This window comes from Lampetra fluviatilis, chromosome 3 (genome assembly GCF_964198595.1).
Source record: "Lampetra fluviatilis chromosome 3, kcLamFluv1.1, whole genome shotgun sequence".
NCBI lineage: Eukaryota > Metazoa > Chordata > Hyperoartia > Petromyzontiformes > Petromyzontidae > Lampetra > Lampetra fluviatilis.
Genome location: NC_136277.1, coordinates 19,792,186 through 19,813,268, shown reverse-complemented (window position 1 = coordinate 19,813,268; position 21,083 = coordinate 19,792,186). Strand labels below are relative to the sequence as shown.

General features: G+C 40.6%; 1 protein-coding gene across 13 annotated transcripts in view; it reads right to left on the bottom strand.

Moving 5' to 3' along the window:
• HERC1 (HECT and RLD domain containing E3 ubiquitin protein ligase family member 1) overlaps positions 1 to 21,083 on the bottom strand; it is a 127,002-nt gene that overhangs the window by 87,320 nt on the left and 18,599 nt on the right. For 12 of the 13 annotated variants that reach the window (XM_078884591.1, XM_078884586.1, XM_078884649.1 and 9 more), the window contains 15 exons: positions 20,267 to 20,438; positions 19,667 to 19,801; positions 18,413 to 18,578; positions 17,359 to 17,484; positions 15,421 to 15,630; positions 13,942 to 14,094; positions 13,112 to 13,244; positions 11,282 to 11,473; positions 9,208 to 9,429; positions 7,824 to 7,997; positions 7,309 to 7,420; positions 6,111 to 6,237; positions 4,145 to 4,316; positions 1,713 to 2,046; positions 271 to 379 (listed from right to left, as the gene is read on the bottom strand). In XM_078884591.1, the coding sequence (XP_078740717.1) occupies positions 271 to 379; positions 1,713 to 2,046; positions 4,145 to 4,316; positions 6,111 to 6,237; positions 7,309 to 7,420; positions 7,824 to 7,997; positions 9,208 to 9,429; positions 11,282 to 11,473; positions 13,112 to 13,244; positions 13,942 to 14,094; positions 15,421 to 15,630; positions 17,359 to 17,484; positions 18,413 to 18,578; positions 19,667 to 19,801; positions 20,267 to 20,438 (2,537 nt within the window). The remainder of the gene's footprint in view (positions 1 to 270; positions 380 to 1,712; positions 2,047 to 4,144; positions 4,317 to 6,110; positions 6,238 to 7,308; positions 7,421 to 7,823; positions 7,998 to 9,207; positions 9,430 to 11,281; positions 11,474 to 13,111; positions 13,245 to 13,941; positions 14,095 to 15,420; positions 15,631 to 17,358; positions 17,485 to 18,412; positions 18,579 to 19,666; positions 19,802 to 20,266; positions 20,439 to 21,083) is intronic. The other variant, XM_078884634.1, reaches the window with a different exon arrangement.

The window sequence follows — 21,083 nt, the reverse complement described above, 5'->3', positions numbered from 1 at the left end:
TTGGGCCCCAAACAGGAGTCAGATAAGATAACAGGTGATCCTTTAAACCATGCATGACATAACTCATACTGATGATCACAATGAAAGATGATGGTGCATATTTTTGATGAGATTTAAATATTATTATTACTGTAACATTACATTTCCTGGGCATGTTTTGTCAAAGTGGCCTTCACTCATTAATTATTCAATGTTACACAAGTATTAAAAAAATATATCAATTAGTAGGAAACAACAAATAACATTTTAGTAGAAATGAAAAACACATACCCTTGTATATGCATCATCATCAGAATCAGACTCTCTCCTGGCCCGGCCTGGCTGAGAACTGCTCCTGCCACGAGCATCGATGTCCTCTGGTGAAAGTCCTCCTAGGTTGCTGCATAAACACAAGAATATATTAATATGGGTATAATAAGGCTACTCATCAAAATATGCTGCTCATAGGAACAAAGAAAATAAGAAATTGTAGATGTTACATGATTAAAAACTAAAATTAAAACCTTGTTTAAATAAATAAAATAATCTACAGCCTTTTGTCAATCCACTGCTGAATGAAGGCCTCCCCATAATTTACCGCACTCGTTAGTACAAGGAGGCCCAGGCCAGTCAAATATCATCTCACCAATGATGTTATCCATGGTCAGGAATCGAACTTGGGTTTCTACCGTTCATCGCTCTCCATTCCTTATAAAATGTTCCAGTTGGGAGCAATCAGAAGATATTTAAGATATATTTGTTTCATGAACACAGACACCATTATAATTACAACACCCTTTATATTTGCTACATATGAATGTAGCATGTATCCTTGTTGAGATATTAGTATGATAGTCACCCTAAATGTCATAACAGTTTCTGCTACCGAATTGTACTTTTGTAGTGGCATGCCACGTTAGGCCGGCCCGTGTGTGGAGCACGGGACACCACCTACAGCACACGGCAGTTGTGCAACGTGCACTCCGTGTGCAGTGTCAACACCTTGGAGGCTAGGGCGCGAGAGCGCTGGGAGCGGCGCAGAGGTGACAGGGGGCCATGGCACTCCGGATGAACCTGGAGGGCTAGTGGCCGGAGGTACTGGGGGTGGGGCCCCCAAAGAGGGGGGCTGGGGGACCCCGGGACCGGTTCCAGGGACCTCTGGAAAGGTCGAAAAGGGAGGCGGTGGCTAGGGGCGGAGGAAGCCCCGGGACTGGGGAGTCCGGCGGTTGTTGCTGGTCTGAAGACATGAAGACGTCCTTCTGAAGAAGAAGCCCCAGGGGGTCAAGACCAGGACTCGAGTTGGAGTCCGGCTTGAAGGCTTCCCCTCCCCAGTCGCGTTTGGGCGAGTTAGTCCGGAGGGACTCCCTCCCCAGTTACCTGGTGAAAGGGCGGCTACCCCTTGTGTTAGCGAATGTTGTTATAATAAATGTGTTGCCTCCAAGAAGCCTTGCTCTCCCTCTGTACCCACTACACTTTGATCAGTACAAAAATTATCTACCTAAGCCAATATATGCGTGACAGGGAACTTATTATTTTACAATTATTTATGTTCATGCAATATTTTTACATTCTCATCACGAAAAGGTCGTTTTGGCTTTTATTTATATTTGCTTCATTGCTGTACTTTACTTTATTTGCTTGTTGCCATTTTGGTGACCCCAGGTCACTTTAAAATTAGGCTATCCTGGTTCTTTGATTTTGCATGTAGATGAACAAAATGCACTTGGACTTACCCAATGTAACCACCTTGTCCGGGCAGGTCTTCTTCTCTACTCTGGCAGTCCCTCACAGCGGGGCTCACCGCCAGAATAAGCAAGGCACACCGCTGAATAACCGTGTTGCATGCCAGTGTGAAAATATCCAACTCCTCAAACCCAACGCCCGAGCTCTTTCTCTTGGTCGCTTGGCTTGACTGCGGCCCCACCGACGGTTGGTTGTGGTCCTCGGACTGCTCGTCTAGCGCTGGGGAATTTGAACTCCCAACGCCAAGCCTCTCCCGCTCCCTGTCGCGTTCTCGTTCTCGCGTTCGAGCCGCATCCCGTGCTGATAGGAAACATTGAAAAACTTCTGTAAGGTGCACAAAAGAGAGACAAGACATATAATCGCAATTACAGAGCCAACACGTCGTTGGCATGCTCGCAAGCAGGAGACGAATATGGAAAGAGTCAAATTGTGTTGTTGCTACATTACCCTACGCCTTGTATTTAAGCAATCCTATGACCAGATCACTCAGGATGTGCCCAATGTCATCAGATCTCCATAGCTAAGCAGGCTTGAGCCTGAATAGTGCTTGTATGAACAACCCCAATGCATAATAACAGTTAAAGGACATTGCAACAAAATACATTGTTGTACTGTGCAGTAAGTCAATGCTCCCACATTCACCAACCAGCGCTGACCACTGTGGTGAAGTATGGATAACATACACTGCCTGCATTGTGAAGAAACCAAAGAGTAGTTTCATAAAAAGGGCTGTACCACATCATGATTACAATAGCATGAAATTCAGAACTAAAATCGAGTGATCCATTTTGGACAGGTAAACGGTAATGAATTAACGGCAGCAATTATAAAGCAAATACATGACAAGCGATCCTGAACTTTAAATAATTTGCAACCTTTAAATGGCATTCTAAGCTCCACTGGGAATCAGACATGTTGCTGCTCATTGCTTTATTCAATAATCGTGTGAAATTGACTTTGGTAAAGTGACCATGGCTGCATAATTTTAGATCTCTTGAGACTCACCTTTTTAAGACCGCCAACTAGGCCATGAATAATTAGATGAGATTATGGTATATCAAGTGAATCCGGAAAAAAATTACCATATTAAGCAAATCTAGAAACAATCCCTGCCTGCAACACCCTCCCCCTCCCCCCTTGCAACCACAAAAAAAACTATTTTATTCAAGATGGATTTATTTAAACATGATGAACCAAGTATTTAAGGTAATACATATTTAAATAAGACTAAGCTGCTGTAAAATCAGCACAGAAAAACCACAATTCTTTTTAACAAGGACAAATGAGCAAATCGCAGAGGACAATCAAAAAAGTATACTATACTAGCTTTACTACCCGGCTTCGCCCAGAAACTTGGATTCACAACGCCCGGCCGCCTTTGTCTCCCCAGTGGCAATGTTCACACAACACACCAGTTACTCGTTTGAGGCTGAGTCGACCTAGGGGAGGCCCAGGACCGGTTCAAATAATCGTCACCGGTGGTGGCCGTGAGCGGGAATCGAACTCGGGTCGCCGGGTTCGTAGCGCAGCGCGCTAACCACTACACTACCGCTCCCCACACGCACACACACGCGCGCGTCCATAGGTACACATACACGCGCTTGCTGCAGACACACACAACTTTCAGGGTGCGTACGGCAGTAAACGACTGAAATAATAAAGCAGCAATGCTGCGCGAAGAACGCCTTAGACCTGCAACACATTTGTATGGCACTTAACTCGCGGAGGGTTGGGGGGGTGACATGAGCAGGCACACTGCGTGACGCTTCCGCATGCGCGGGTGACATCACAGATGTGACGTCACAGCTCACTTGTCGTGCAAAATATATCCATCATTGCGCCCCCTCCCCCCCAAAAAAAACCAAAAGTCTCTTTTTATAATTTTTGCATGGTGTACAGTCTGGAAAGTACCCACATGGCAATTTTTAAGTTTGTTGCATGTTGGGAAGTACGCTAAACATTTTGAACAGACACACATTCACAAATTTCTCTTATATATATAGATAAAAGAACTAGAATTTATTATACTACTAAAATATATATACGGGTTTCCCTCCCTTTACGCAGCTTAGGTTTGTACGATTTATCGTTTATGCGACAAGACTATTTCTACCCAAAATTTACGATATGCGGTTTGAATTCTATCGCATACGACTGCACGGTCAGACGTGGGACAACACTGTGTATTGTATTGTATGCGCTACTCAGCAGGCAGCTGTCATGAGCAATTTTGCTTTGTGCGCCATTTTTTTGGAACGCATCTACTACCGCATAAAGCAAGGTAAACTTTAAATTAAAATATGCAGCAATCATTCACATTGTTTGCAAAAGCTAATGTTATAGCATTAGCTTTTCAAAATACGTCTAGGTGTGCGTATTTATGGGTCCTGTGTGCAAGAATATCGGATAAATGGATACTCACTGCCAGGCGTCAGAGTGTCATCCCTCTCTTCCTCTTCTTCCTCCTGTCCTTCCCGCTGCTCATGCTCACGCTCGCGCTCCAGCCGTTCCTCCAGCTCCGTCTCTTCATCCAGAGTATGAGCAAGGGGCCCATCCTGGCCCTCGTCCTCACCACCATCTGAATTGTACGAGAGCTGACCGAAACAGGAAGAGAACGGCAGAAGTAATAAATGCACTGCTCACTCGAGTAACTAATGCTCAGTAGATCCTCTTATCAGCTCAACATTAAATTGAATTAGTTCATATGTACACTGCCAGAGTATTAAAAAAATATCTCGGAGTTTACGCACGCCAGTTATGGTTGTTATCTCTATCCCTTCCGCCCACTCACCTTTTCCATTCGCCATGTACATATTTCGTATGATGTGGTTACCAAATCAAAACTCGATTCGTCTCCCGACCTCAATTTAGTTTAGGACAACTTCAATCTCCGTGGATAGTTAAGCAAACAGGACACTTCGTCCAAAACCAGGTGGTCTTGATTACAAGTGACAATAGAGTTACACATGACAGTGGTGTTTAAAATGGCATGTATCAATTTAATATTATGGTAGACTGAAATGAATATGGAATATTAAAGCCAATATCATTAAGTACTGCTAATGGCTATTTACAAAGCTCAAGCCTCCCAAGTGGGCTGATTATCCTCATAAAAAAGCTTTTAACTCCATGGGCCATACCAGCTGAAATAAAGTCAGTCTGAAATGTGCTATAATTAAGGCTGAAGGGGTATCATTATGCACAATTATAATAGACGTTGAAAAATATGACGGATCACAAATTAAGAACTACTTTTTGGACATTTTCTTATACATCAGTACCAAATGACATTTGAACAAATCCAACCTAACTGCAGAAATATAAATGTTGACACTGAAATAAGTGACAAAAGTAAAATATGGTGCACAAGAAATGACATGGAAATTTTACCTTAATGTATTTAAAAGACAAGTTCTTTGAACGTAAAATCAATATGAGATGATGAAAAATTATGAAAATTATTATTGGGCTGATATTACACATCTTTAACTGCATTTTAATGTCATTATGTTTCTTCCATTGAATAAAAAAATGGGTGTTACTGCTCTGGCACTTTTGCATGATCAAACAACTGACAAACGCTCAACAATGAGCGATTTGAATATCTAACAGAACAGTGCAACCCTTTGTGTTGGAAAACAGTCCACAGAAGAGGCCATCACAGAGCTACCTTTGAGATCCGTGCAAGGAACTTCTGGTCCAATATTATTCCACCTGCTCCTTTGTGTTTAACATCTGTCAGGTTAAATTTTTATTCTCAGAGACGGAATTGAGCCAAATTAAGTGCAGAACCACATGTAATGCGGTGGTTTGTTTGCAGTCATTGGTGACCAGGCTGAGGCAAACTTACTTGTATGTTGAACTTCTTTCGCACCGTATGTAGCCAAGTGATAAATTTGGACCCTGGATCTCAGCGGTGCTAGCTCAGCACTGACCTCAGCCACGTGGCCACTTTGCTATTCCTTCAACCGTTAAAGGCCTGTGATATATAGTCAATGGGCCAAAGTGACTATCTGCTCAAACAAGTTAAAGTTAAAAGTTAAGTTCATTTTGTTTAACCAGATGATAACTCAAAAGACCAGGATGACAGGCAGCAGCACCTATATGCATTTGTCACCACAAGTGAGTGGAAAAACTCCTGCAGCCCTAATGCAGGAGCCAGTCTCTCTAAGGACCCACCACTGGTTATTTCCTACAAAGTGTTCACTCATTTTGCTGAACCCACAACAGTGATCAGCAAAGTGGACACTCAATTGACATTTGCACTCGCAACTTCCTGAATTGTAATCGATTGCTCTCGCCATAGTATCATGAGGTATGTTGCATGCCTTTAATGCCATTGCAAGATAAAAGGAAAGGTGTGACTATGTACAACATAAAAGTCATACCAGCTTCAATCTTTCTGATGCTCTGGAACGCGGGTTAATCAGCTCAATATTGCGTTGAGCCAAGAGTCGATTGCGGAGTTTGTAAACGCAGGAGTAGACTTCTGAAATCAGTCGGTTGGGCTGAAACCTGTTTAAAGCACACATTCAGGATTATTTAAAGAAAGTTTATAAAATTCTGCAAGTCAGAAAAAACGATTTCTAAGCTCTTCATGATCAGCAATATCCTCTTCATATTTATGCAATATGTTACTTAATAGCTACTGTTAAGCAACTACAGGTGACCCGACTTACGACAGATCGACTTGCGACCCCCGCTTTTACGACCTTTCTTATAGTAATTAAGACCCCCACAGTAACGACCAAAACTCCTATCTACGACCACCTAACGACTGCTACCGACGCAGAGTCGATTGGCGACGAGTCTGAGCATGCTATGCGCATGCTCGTTGCCAGATGGCGCTGCTTTGCTCTTCTGCCATATGCGTATGTAGAGTATAGCCCGACAGTCTGCAGCTTCGCTGAGAGCGAACGCAGCGTCTCTCCTTCTCAACGCTCTTCACTTCCTTATAAATTTTCTTCAAATTTTGAAAAAATTTCACCTTTCGCTACAACTGAGAATAGGAAATGTGATGCATATGCAGCAAAGTATTTAATGATCTACAACTGTGTTTGTTTTTACTTAATAAACGTTTGTAAAGGTTATGTTAAGTTACAATAAATGTTTGTTAGGGTTATTGCGCCAATGGGCGATGAGGGTTCGACTTATGACGGATCGACTTGCAACTGTCGTCCACGAACCAATTAGCTCATAGGTACGGGGGGGGGGGGTCTCCTTTACTCAAGCCAATAAAAAAAAAGAACTGCTCAAAGGCAAACACATTTAAAATGTAATTCATATCACATCCCATGGTAGCAAGTGCAGTCTCCAACACTAATCTTACTCTTCCCGCTCCATTTACGTATGACGAAGGGGCCATTTTCCGAAATATTTCCAATTACACGCCTCTCATTAAGGTCGTGTTGTTATCAAACATGTTGAGTTTTTACGTCACATGTGCTTGTGCACCACTGCCAACGGAGTATCACCAAATAACTTATATAACGTTAGAGAAGAGGTCATGAACTCAGTGCGGGTATCTATAAATGGTTCGCCCTGTACAATTGAAAGGAAACATTCCACATCACAACACAAATGTACCGGTCTTGGCATGCAGTCTTGAGCTGCCCAGTGTGCTTGAGGAAAGCAGCGAGAGCGAACCTCGACACTGTGTCCAGTAGAGGTTCACTGCTAAGGTTGGAGCTGTCCCAGTCTGCACAACCAACAAATACTATGACTGAACGGATGTTCATGAACACGACGTACATTTACAGATTTTATATTTGGCATATTAACAATTCAATTATTACTTCATATATATTTTGAAACATTAAGGCTTTTTAGAATTTGTCATTCATAAAGTAAATGATACTTTAGGCAAAAAATGCAAATTTTAATTATTAGCAATGAAAAAAATCTGTAAATCTATGCCCAATGCTTAAAATGCTGCCTGAGCAAGAGCTGCAGGCCTTGTACAAGTCACAGCACTTTGCTTAATTGTATTTCTCAAAAGTAAATACAATCCTGCTGCAGTATTTTTAAATGTCAACATTAAAATTAATACATGCATTAAATACCAATGTGAACATGAGCGGGAGTAGGCATAGAATACTGACCCCTGCTCAGTGCGTAGTCTTGCATTTTGACCCAAAGGCTGCGTGCTGGTTCTTTGGTGGAACCAAGGGCCAGGTCCACGAGAAGGGAGACATCAGCTGACAGCCTGTACTCAAACGGCTTGTGCTCCTCATTGCCCGAAAGTGCTGCCTCCGTCAGAGAGTTCATGCATTTGTCTGAATGGGGGCCACGACAACAGATACGTAAATGCAAAGATCAGAGGGCAGTGTTAACTTTTGAAAAAAAAAAAAACCCCTACTTTAACGCAAAAGGAAATAAAAGGGTTAATTCCAAAGAAAAATCAATCTTTAACATATTGCGCATAGCTTCAATAATAAATATATAGTTGCGTATTCTATTAAAATTTATGCACGTCAAAATAGAAATCTACAAATTCAATCTTGTAGGATATATATTAATTACCTTCTAAGTTGAGACTGTAGTTCTCTAGTGGCAGGTTAAAATTACTTTCCCGAATTTTTAAAATATCCAATTTAATTTCTACTTTACATTTAAATGGAAATTTGCCATCGTTAAGTCATGTAAATAACTATATTTTGTTGCAAGTTCCCATTATTTTAAGTATAATTTAAATAACTGATAGATTCCAGGTTATCCACAAATACCAAGTACACGAGTCATTAATGATGTCTTATAATGGAAATATGTTTATAAACCGGCAGAGATTCAGGAAATGGCCTGAGATTTCGAGTTGGAAAAGGCACTTAAAACTGTGCTTTTTTGCATAACCACAGATATAAATATTCTTAGGTTTTTTCGGTAAAGTCACGTAGGTAAAACATTAAAATTAATGAAAGTAAAATAAAATAAAAATCATGACGTTTCGGAGGCATTTTTTATTTTTATTTTTTTTATTTTACTTTCATTAATTTTAATGTTTTACCTACGTGACTTACCGAAAAAACCTAAGAATATGAATCCTTGCAGTCATGAAAGCTTCAAATCTAGAATCACAGATATAAAATACATATGCACCTAAATAACCCTTTTGGAATTCCACACAATGGGTTTTTAGAGTTGTTTGACAATACTTCACCATGCAGGTCAGTGTGGTTTGGTGAAGACAGGGAGCATAGGCATACAGTTCTACATATTTTCTGAACCACTCTCTGCTACCCACAGGATAGCCTTGCAAGCCTTGACAACCTGTTTGTGGATGGTGATCACCAAGATAATCTTTCAACCCTGGTTCGCATCTGAGACCTGATGAGATCATATGCATTTTGGGCGATTTGAATAAGGAACACTCTACAATATGCCAAACTGATAGAAACAAACTAAACGTTGCGTTTTGTTTAATTCGTGTTTTATTAAGTTAATATGTTATTTGTTATCAAACTGTGAAGATCCAGTGTTCACACATACCAAACTGCACAATGTTCATATCCAGGCCATTACTGAAGAGCAGGCTGAACAGCCAGTGTGCGCAGTCCTGCTCCTCTGGGGTGTTTGATGGACCCTGCAGCATGCCCCCGAGGCATCGGCCCACCAGCAGAGAGATGGTCCTCTCCAAGTCCACAAGCCACACCCACACTTGCGCTGGCTGACCCAGAGATGGTCCAACAGGCTCCACCCGCTCACATGAACCTGCCCCACACACACGCAATGACTGGTGACAGCAGGTTCACTCCAGTGCAACTATGGTGACAATTCAAAACGTACTTTCTGCTTTCAGAAGTTAAAGAAACATCTATACCGAATAACACGTTTGTAAAGTGAAGCTAATTTCACGCTTTTTCAGACTGACTACTGTGCCATACACCTTGATGTGTACTCCAATTAGAGAACGTATTCAATATAATCACGCACAAAAATGTGTAATCATGCTTATCAGTAAAACCTACCACTCTGTGTGCACGGAACAATATACATGCATGCACACAATCTATTTCCATTATATTTCTGTAACAGTTATGGATGTCTGGGGTTGGTAAAGGAAGCTTGTAAGCCCTTAAGGAGACCAAGCACATTCATGCACCACTAACTGCACATAAAAGCTCTTCAAGGCTTGTAGCCCAAAGATTGAGCATAATTTTGTAGACATATTTATTGAATTAGTTTTGTTTATAAATCTGCCAAGTAGTATGATAAATATATATATTTTTAAATGCACATTACAATAAAAATAACTCGTTAACTAGGTGCTCTGAAGTAGAGACCTAAAAACAACAAAACTAAATGAAATGAATAAGATTTTGTGCACCGATTTATCTAATTATTTCCCACCAACATTTAAGAGCAGACATGTAAAATTAAGTTATGTAAAAATATCCTTATTTCATGTTTTAGATCATTAACTTTATTTCTCCAAAATAGACCTCATCGCCCTTATCACCCCCCATCTCTCTCCCATCTTCTCTCTCTCCACTTCCCCACCGGATCTGCAATAAAGCAGCCCAGAGGGGTCCAAAACAACATTTGGTTTACGAGTCATGAACTGCAAAACTTGTAGTGCATCGAAAGTTTCCTGAAACATAGACGTACAATAGCAAGTGCTACAAGGCTTCAAACATACAAAGGCCTGAAATGTCTGGTCCATTGTACTATGAAGAATCGTACTTTTATTTTGCCTCATAGCTCCCAAAATGGCATGCAGCAGATGAGACAAATGTGTTCATCATCTACAGTGTACCAGTGGAAAATGGTTTGCCAGTATATGGATATCAAATTGAAAAAAATGTCTTTAACCAATGAAGAACAATGATTAAAATCAACGAATAAAACAAATAACTATACAAAAAAAGTTTTTTTCAATATTACCAAATTTTTTCTTCGATTTAAAATGCAAAAAAGAAAACCAAATATATTTCATGCAACAAGAAAAGAGAAGTAGCGACACCAAAATGCCACAATCCATTGAATGTTATCCTCTGTCTTAGTAGTACAAATGTACTGCTTTAACAACCTCCTTTATGAAATTGAAAAATATTTCATATCCTTGGTGAAAAGAAGATGACCAGTGCAAAGGATTACAGGTGACCTTTATCATCATGCCCTCACATCTGTCAACTATTTTTAAAAATAGTTTCATGGAAAAAGGCCTCCCTACCCCGTGGAGGTTGTTTAGGCACACTTTACCCCACGAGTCAGTGTGGACTGTAAAGAGGGAGGTCAAGACCAGGTCAGACATTACCCACCACTCATATCAGCCGTGGCTGGGAAAGAAACTCAGATGACCAAGTTAGTAGCACGATGTGCGAACCCACTGCACCACCGTTGCACCCACCTTTCATCGATCATCAAAATAACATTTGACTGAATTAAACTCCCACAACACGGTCTGATGAAAAACACAATTTGTGTGGAGTCACATTCCAGTCAACTGCGTGCACCATACTGCCTCTATCCAGGGTGCGTCTTTGTAGCAAAGATCACCGTACCTACAATAATAAACTGGGGGGGGGGGGGGGAAGACATCTAGGAATTGCTGCACCAGTACCATGCATTGGCCACTCCAGCTCTTGCTCCTCGAGTAGATGGGCAGCTGGCAGCAGGCGATTGAGGCGGTCCAGTGGAGGCAGCAGTTCCAACAGATGGCTCAGCAGTGGCCGCACCACAGGCACCGCGAGCAACAGCAGCGAGTTCACAATCTGGCACAGCATGCTGCCCGCTGCCGAGCTATATAATACATCTGAAGGAAGACAATATGAAGCACGAGGCTGCGTTATGACTTATCGGCAATGTAAACTCCCCCCCCCCCCCCCGTTTGAAGTGCATGCAAGTCAGGATGCAATTTCGTACAGGTGAAAACCCTGCACAACATGAAAATCAACACATTTGCATTCGTCCTAGCTTGTATACACAGAATCTTGCATGCATCTCCTAAATGTTTTGAGTTTGTGCAAAAAAGTGTGCTTGCATATCCCAGTGTATAAACTGATGGGTTAAAAGATGAAGCTCGTAATCGGAAGGTTGCGAGTGAAAACCATGGCTGAGAGAAATTCATCCCTCAATGGTGGAGAAAATTTATTATCACTTCGTCAGAAGTAAATAGTGGTTGTGCTATAGAGATTCGTACACAAACACAGAAATGTGAAATTTTCCCCTCTGGCTCAGAGCTGTAAAACAAAGTGATGGGTGTCACCCCTTGCCTGTGTGAATAGAAAACAGATTCGACTTTTTATATTCCAGCAGTTATTAAGCACACACTTTTATACTGGAAAGCTTGGATGCACTCATGCAAAAGCAAGTTGCACTGATTTCACATTACATTACTAGCAGCCAACACCCTAAGCTCTACACTCCCTTTTGCAAAAGCAGCCATTTAGCTCTGAACGCTGCATTATAGAATATTGTATGCTAAAGATTATTACACTTTACATGAATTAGATGGTGCCAGCCACCATACATAGTTGTGATTTGAGGATGCTCATTAATTAAAAATGTAATGCGAGTTTGAGAAACACGCAACGTGCAAGAGCCCAAATAATCATAGCAGTCTAATCTTAAACCCTTGTCGCAACTCAGTTTCCACACATAGCTGTACATGTATCGAAGTTGCAAAGCGTAGCTGTAGATATCACATAATAAACGCATTACTTGAATACACCATAAATATCTGCTTTTCTGCCCAGTAAGGCACATTTCCTGTGCTTTGTACAGCATCATGCGATAGTTACATTTACTTAGATTTAAAAATGTATTAATTTTCAATTCATCCCGAGTTGTCAACATTTTTATTATAAATTCTAAACAAATTCAGGAATTATTTGGTGCAGTACAGTAAACCGAGGCTGCACGTATCTTGCTTTTAGGAATAACAAACACATTCATACTAATAACAATAGTCAATTCTAGATTATCTGGAGTAATGGGGAGGGATGGCAGATAAAACACAAAACAAATATAAAAACAGGCAAATTAGGCTATAAAAACATATTTACTGTTTACTCACCTAGAATGGGTGTAAATATATATAATGTTTCATACATTTTTATTGTTTTCTAAAGTAATCATTCACACAGCAGCTAGTAAGAGACTCAGCTTGCTTGTGAAAGGCATGATTAAGCATGGAATAAGCCATGTTCATTGTTTAGCAAGCACAGTTAATCCTCGACCCAAAAGAACCAGAGTTCATTGTACAACTTACTTATCTTCATACAACTATACATTTTAAGAATTTATAAACAGGAGACTTTCACGTGCAATTTTTTTTTAAATTCGTAAACGTGGTACCTTTTCACATATGTAGCCAAGCACATAAAACTCAAGTGAGGAAATGACAAAACGACAATGGTTTATATATACAAATACCACATGAAATTCATACCTCTCAACTTGTCCCTCACACTGCCATTGCGGGGAGTCTCCCTCAACAGGGACACAGAGCGTGCGAAGATCTCTGCTGCATGAGGAAGCAGCAGCTGCAGATGCTTGTGCAGGAGGGCCACACTGCTGGATGTCTGCAAGTAGCACACACGACAAAGCCAGATGATACATAGTACTTAGGAGCAGTAGCAAGTCATTGGACAGAATATTCAGTGTTGATGTACAACCTTCCCCATAGGTGGCTTATTTATTTGCTTTAAAGCAGCCATGATTAGCCGTTTTCAAATGGGCTCAATTGGTTGTTTAAAAAAATAAACCATGGAGCACAATATACGACCGTAACCATCTAAACCTGCACAAGGCGGGCATGCCGTGTAATAATGCCTTTTTAAATTGTTATTTTGTAAAACACTATGGTTCCCCACACATGTGTAGACTGTTATAACTATGCTTGAGGATTACATATGTACTCAATGTACAAACACTGCCAGAGTAACTCATTAAAATTGTGCAAGCAAGCCGACTCCATTTTCATCACTGACAATGAACCCAACTGAGCATTTTTCCGCCAACATCATGTCTTATGCACACGTCTTGTTCGTTGTACAGGTGGTTTTCATAGCCTGCGAGCTGGCATGTGCACAAAACTAAAATGCACACACAATTTTTTTAATAAAACCCCTTTGGTTAGGTCTTCTCAGGTCTTCCTTAAAAAAATACATATCAACTGGGTTTAAACCTACCTTACAAGATTAAACACTATTTTATTTATATATTCTTAAACAACACTGACAAAGAATGACCACATAGCACGACAGGTTAAGCTCTAACCTCGGCAACATTGTTGACATGGCAGTAGGCCAGCAACTGCTTGTGAAGGGAAGACAGAAGCTCATGGAGATGGGCAGGTGGGTTGCTGTCGGAAGGCGACATCTCGGCATTCTGCTTGTCACTGTTCTTCTCCAGCTCTCCAAATGCTTGCTCCTGCAGGGAATATACCTCGATGTTCAATCACAGCATATTGACAGTTTTTTGCAAAATTCAAAAAGTTGAATCTTTTATATTTTGCATTGCCCGATACATTTTAAAGCATTGCTTGATATGAACATATTTACAGCCCTTAGTCCAGCTACTTGCTCGATGAAGACCTCCTCATTATATTGGTCATTGAGGTTGTTTGATCACCCTTCATTATGCTGGCCAGAGCAGGGGAGGTGGGGGGATGGCCTCTGGACTGGTTAGGATATAAAATTCGCCATCGATGCGAGCGATGGTGAAGAAACCAACTCAGGTCACCGGGTTCATAGCACAGTGCACTAACTACGTTACCACTCCACCATTGCTTAATATGTAAAATTCTGCAATATATGGACAGTACTTTTGCACTTAAAAGAAGACACCGAGATCACGGCCACATAATTGGAAGTGCATTACTGCAATAAATTCCTCAGTTCATACATACACATTACCAATATTTCAACGAAACATTTCTCAGAAATATCTATGCACAAATGTAAATATTACACCGCCATTCCATCTATACAAAAATTGTAGAGTTTATAATTTTTCAGGGCTGCAAGAAACAAAATCTTAATGCATGTATCAAAACCGGCCAAACCAGTGAATAGTGCACTTACAGCTGGGTTAGTTTTCCAGAGTGGTCAATTCTCACAGCCAACTATTTAATTACTTTATGCAATTACCAAAGAACTCCATGGTGTTATTCAAACAAAGTTTATGGACCTTGTAAAATATGTTTGGGGAGTAGGCTGCCAATGTGTTAAAGCCCAAAAACTAATTTTGAAAGCACCTGTACTTATTAAATAAATCTCAATGGGCTCTCACCTGAATAACAAATTACGTTTTATGGTCCTATCAGTTATATTGCTACCACAGGAATGGGGAATTTCTACTCCTAGCTGAGGGCTATCAACATCACCCCACATTCTTTGGGGCAGGGTGACACTTGACTTTTTTGACCATTAACTGTGCTGGTCAATGTGAAGTGAACAGCATTTTCATTGGCCAAAATTATTTGTAAAAGGTTCACGAAAAAATTTAGAGTATTTTTCTCAAGGGGGATGGGTTCGACATTGCAACACAAGTGTGAAGTATAACAGAGTGACATTTTGATGATGAGAGGAAAATATCCCTCAAATTACAAATTTGAGGCACTATTGAGGCACAATTACCCTTTGTGCCGAACATACATTTCCATCACAAAGGCGACTGCTGAAGATAGCATACAAAATTTTGCCTACATACTTTTGTTGGCCACAGACTCTTCTACATTTCACGCCCCCAACACACCGTGTAGAAGCCCATATTGCGAAGCAGCGTCTTCATGAGCACTTCGGCAAGGTGAGTGTCGGGCTGACCCGTGTGAGGGAGGTCAGTATCTGTGGGACTAGGGCCAGGTGATGGGCCTTCAATGGGGTCTGCTGGAGCACTGTAGCCCAGGAGTGAGGCCACATGAGTGTGATCCTGCAAGCTTGTCAAGATTATATCCAGCTGCATCCTCTGAAAAACAAGGTCAGAACAAAAATTAAGTTTTCTTACAAAAATAACACCCAATAGAAACATTCTTTGTCACTCGAGTAAATGAGATATCTTTGATTGCAAGTTGTAATTATACATTTTCCTTCCGAATGAAGTGGATTAATTCATGTAGTACAGCTTCCAATGAAGCGTTGTTGTTTGTGATGACTATATTGAAGAAGATACCAGGAATAACCAGGCAGGACAAAAAACAATGTTAATATAAAAAGAGGTAGTGTGAATATACAACAGAGATGGCTGTCAAAATAATATTATTTATGTATACAAATTAGAAAATGCCAGGTCAACTATCTCTAAAGTGAGAGTGGGTTGGATGCTGCATATTTGGTTTACTTTTCCACTTGTTTACACACAAAAGCTTCAGATAGTCTCATGACTTTTTCAGGAGGGTCCCGACACATTTTCACAGTAGGGAGTTTATATTTATTTCATTAAATTAAAGAAAATTGCAGGTAATGTTTGAGCATTGGGATGTTTGGCCAATATATATTACATTGTTTGTTCTTTTTTGGCTTTGGGAGGAAACTGGAGAACCCGGAGGAAACCCATGCATAAACAGGGGGAGAACATACAAACTCCACATAGAAAGGCACTTGAGTCGGCAATTGAACCCTGGCCCTTCTAGATGCAATGCACGAGTGTTACTACCGCGTCACCCTGCCTGCCCAGCAGGATGAAATTACAGATGCCTCGGGCAGCCATGGAAAAACAGCACTCTGCCAAAATAGTCTTGGTTTTGGGTACAGTGAAGGCAGTTGAGCGATAAGGTCCCTTGTGCACTTAGTTCGTGCTTTGCGCACACACTCCAGATGGGCAAAGAGATTTTCTAAAATCCTTTTCTATGGACACCTCGATGGGGAAAATGCACAGGGGAGGCCTGAGAAATGGGGTGGACACTACTGGATGCAGATAAACTATAGTCAAGGACAGACAAAATTGGAAGTTGGCCATGGACTACCATTGTGCACCGACCTATTGGTGTCACGAAGGCAATAAGTGATGTAACATTAGATTTGTTCTATTGCTTTTGGCTCAGTGGCCAAATGCCCCAAAAATTCGTGGAATTTTCAAACACACCATTGAATGAACCTTTTGAAAGAGAGGTTTGAAGACCGAATTATTATTATTAAAAATGTAATCCTCATAACTATTATTATGATTGCAAATGTACAACCCTTTGTCAACCTAATGCTGAGAAAAAAACTATTCCTGATCCCATGTTGGTCACAAGGATTGTTTGACCATGCTTAATTACACTGGTCAGTGGGGGCTGGTAAAGGGGGGAGCCAGGATCGGTACAGACATGTTATTTAAGCAGGAAGAACCCAACGAGTTAGGAAGCTCTTTTTCACATGTGTCCATCCCAAGCTGAACGACAATGGTGAATAATTACAGAGATACATATGTACAGATATGACCGCTCAACACTGTTAGTCATTTCTGGGAACCAAATTCGGGTTGCCTGGTTCATAGTACAGCAGGCTATTATGCAAGAGATTTCAATTCTTGTGACTGTTAATGTGTCCAATTTTAAATGATGCAGAAAAGTACAAGAAATTAAGCAATATCAAACACATACTTCCCAGTTGTATTTAAATAATACATAATTTCAAAAAGTAAAATGGGTGGATCATTGTGCATAATTTGTGATTTCAAAAAAACATAACCAAGATTAAGTAAAATACCAACCTGTCCCTTGGACAGACTCTCCCATCTGGCAGGGCCCTGCGGCAGCAGTGAGTGCAAGAGCTCCATCCTCTCTCGCAGTGGGGGCAGCAGCATGGAGGCACCCACAGACAGGGTTTCAATAACTGCCTGCTATGCACCATGAAAACATGTAATTAGTTTAGAAGACACAGCAACCCATAAGAAAAAGACTTAAGGATTTAAGACTATCTACCCACAGGAAACACTTAATTCCATATGCCACCCTATTATCCGATCATCCATCTGTTTGGCCATGCTCTATCCACTGATGGAAGAAGGCCTTGCCATATACTTGCCACATAGCTGCAATGCCACAATGAATCAATCTTGATTCACAAAGGAGCTAGTCTCATTGCTCCATTTATACATTGAATAATGACAATCTATGAAGGTGACATGGCCCTTACTACAGCTTAATAAAACATTCATTTTAAACCATATTAGGCTTGTCAAAATAGGGGAAACTTTGTTCTAGCAAAATTAAAAGGATCCTATTTACACAAAGTGTTATGCATATAAAAGTCCGCAAAGGTTCATGAAGATAAATTTGAATAAACGTCACCAGAAACAAAGAGTCCACAAGGGTTCAAAAGTTTCAGTGATTAAAATCAGTATCACTTAAATGTTGTAATTAACGCTTTTCCATTCCAATGATTTTTCTTCGGATTCCGTTCGGATGACACGTATACATCATCCGGATGGAATAGGAAGAAAAACTAAATTAAAAAACCTTGAATTGTACCAAGCCTCCCACAAGGCCATGTGGGGTAGGGTGTGGCACAGTTTTGCGCCAGCTATCATAGAGTGCGGTTGTGTCACGACAGTTCTCTGCAGTGAGAATAATGCCTCTAAATAAAATTAACGCCAACTGCTTGCATATTCCTAGATTCAATGTTGAACAGGACCCACCCTGCAACTTGCAGACGTCTCGGAATGGGAAAGGGTCAATTATTACGTTACTCTTCAGCAGCAAATGCATTTATACTAATATGCAACTTTCAAAAGACTCCCGTTTGCAGCCACAAAACAACATCACCTCCTGGATGGAGTCGGGCACCGAGGAGTCCATGAGTCGGAACAGCAGGTTACGGAGGGGCCTTGCCTGCCGCCCCAAGATACTGGTGGCCACCCCACCTGCCATGGCCAGCGACAGGTGGGTGGACAGCAACTTGAGGCACAGCAGTACGAAGTGGTGATGCTCTCTGAGAACACAGCCAAACAGCATCTCAATTCAATTCTGCACACCAATGCAACAACACGTGGCACTCATTTGACAAATGAAAATAACGACGATGGATACATATTCATCTTTTTGTAATGCGTGTTTTCATTAGACTAAGTGTCCTTTCCAAATAAGGTTAATTTGAAAAATCAGTAAGGAAGACAGGTTTGCATCCTTCCAAAAACATATCTTACTCGTATAGAGGATAAAATATATATTTTGGGACAAATGCATTTAGAATACAGTAAATAAGTGAAGTCAAAATAAGCAATAATAATAATAATAGGTTGTATTTACCCTGTCTGGCAATAAAACAGGTGTTAAGATGTTAAACCACCAAACAGAAACCTAATGGAACGTCTTTTGGCGTTTTCTGGTCTAACACTGTTTGAGACTAGGTCATAAAGATGGCTGTCTCTGGTGTGGACCAATCAGTTTCAAAGACAATCATACATTATTACCCAGAGCATGTGTTTTTTTGCATGTTCACCACACGTATGTGTGGTTAATGCAGACAGGATTCCTTGCAAAAGGTTTCTGTTTGCTGTTTAAACATCTTAACACCTGTTTGATTACATTTAAAACATAAAAAATTAATATAATCGAAATAAGCTGCTTGTGATAGATTACATCCAAATACAGTTACAACCAGGAGTTTACTACTGGAAACATGATTTTCGGGAGAAAAGTAAAACTAAATGCATTTTCAAAACCGTGCATTATTCATATTGTTAAAAAGAAAAGGCCAATTTGGATTCAAATAAAGTTATTTTTCCTATCTTTTGACGAAAACCCTATGTGACGAAAGAACTTAGGTTTTGCAACAAGTTTTTTTTACCTAGAAAGATGTTATTACAAGTGATATGTATATCCAAGTTTTTGACACGAAGTATTATATTCTGACATGCATATTTTGATGAGTAATTGAATAATCCACAGGAATAATTTTGTGTTTGTTAATTTCCGTCATTTATAACAACCACACAGCAACAGTTGAATCAATTGGCTTTACACGTTTGTCAGAATGTTACCGATCCATGCTCTTCAATCAAAATGTAATGCATTTACCTTGATGTAGGAAAAGGAGTGGGTGGAACATCGCTGTTGATGCGGTCGTAGTAGTGCTCCAGGAAGGAGCGCAGGTGTGAAAAGGTGCTTTCCTCCAGGTCCACGCAAAATGGTCGGTGCCAGGCAACCACTTGCCTGATGGTTCAGAAGCTATGATCATTAAATGAACTCATTATAGAGTACTTTCGTTTTATATTTGAGCAACCAATGTAGAACAAACTATGGTTAATTAAAATGATCATATTTACATCATCAGAACAAGTATTCCCAATTTAGGATAAAGCATGCTTGCTGGGCTGTTTTCCAAATGAAAGTGGCTATAAACTAATTGTGGTCAATGCAGTTGAACGCAGGATACCTCGTCATTGTGTCCCTACATTTTCAGGACCCTGTAGTTGTTCCTATACCTTACATTCCCATTACGAATGTTAAAAAAGTACCCTAACATTATTTTATTAATAATATAGTGTACGGCTAAAATTAATGCTTTATAGACTTCCATCGCAACACATCAAGCAAACGTAAGAATTTTTTTGAAAATACTTGACAGGTCACAAAAATAACAAGTAATCGCCTAACAGTTAAGCCTCAAGATAATACCGGTCTGTAGGCAGAGCAGTCCATGCCAAGCTGTGCGAGGTGCCAGCTGAGATCTGCTGTACAGAAATCCCATCCATGCCCATCACCTTCTTGGGCTTGGTCACAGGGCTGGTTGAATGCCCTTGCCCGCACTGCCCCATGGAGTTGTTACCCCATGCGTACACTTCGTTATCTGTCAAGCACCGCACCACACAAGGACTCATTTTGAATGTCAGTCAAGTAAATGTCATTTTGCTTAACACATGGCACCTTCCTGGAACAAATCTGAAAGTGAAAATACCCAACACAATCGTACAAATGAAAGTCGATCTGCTTTAAAACAATGTAAATACATGTATACAATCAAAGTTCATGACAATAATGCAAAGGATTTACACAGGAAAACTTGAATTTGTCTGGAGTCTTTCAGAAGGGTCGTACTTTGGGATGGGTTTGTTTTTTGTCCTCCAATGCATTCCAACTATGCTATCTGCTTCATATCGTGAAACAAAGAGCAGGGTGTTCCATATGTCAGGACTTCTAAAATATCCTTAAAGTGGAATTTTCATCCTTTACACAATAGAAGGACACACTTTCCCATGTGCTCTACAAAGAGGTGGTTGCAGAATGGCAAGACAAATAGTGTTTTTCTTCTCAGGAACTGTAGTTTAGCCTCTGCTAAAACAAATATTATGGTTTGTGTGCAGTCATTAGTGACTAGGCCTAAACCAACTTGGAGAAGACAGTGAAATCATGAGTGGCTGAAACCTGGATTCGAACCCAGGATCTCAGATGCGTTGCCTCTGTACGCTGACCTTTGAGCCATCCAACCATTGAG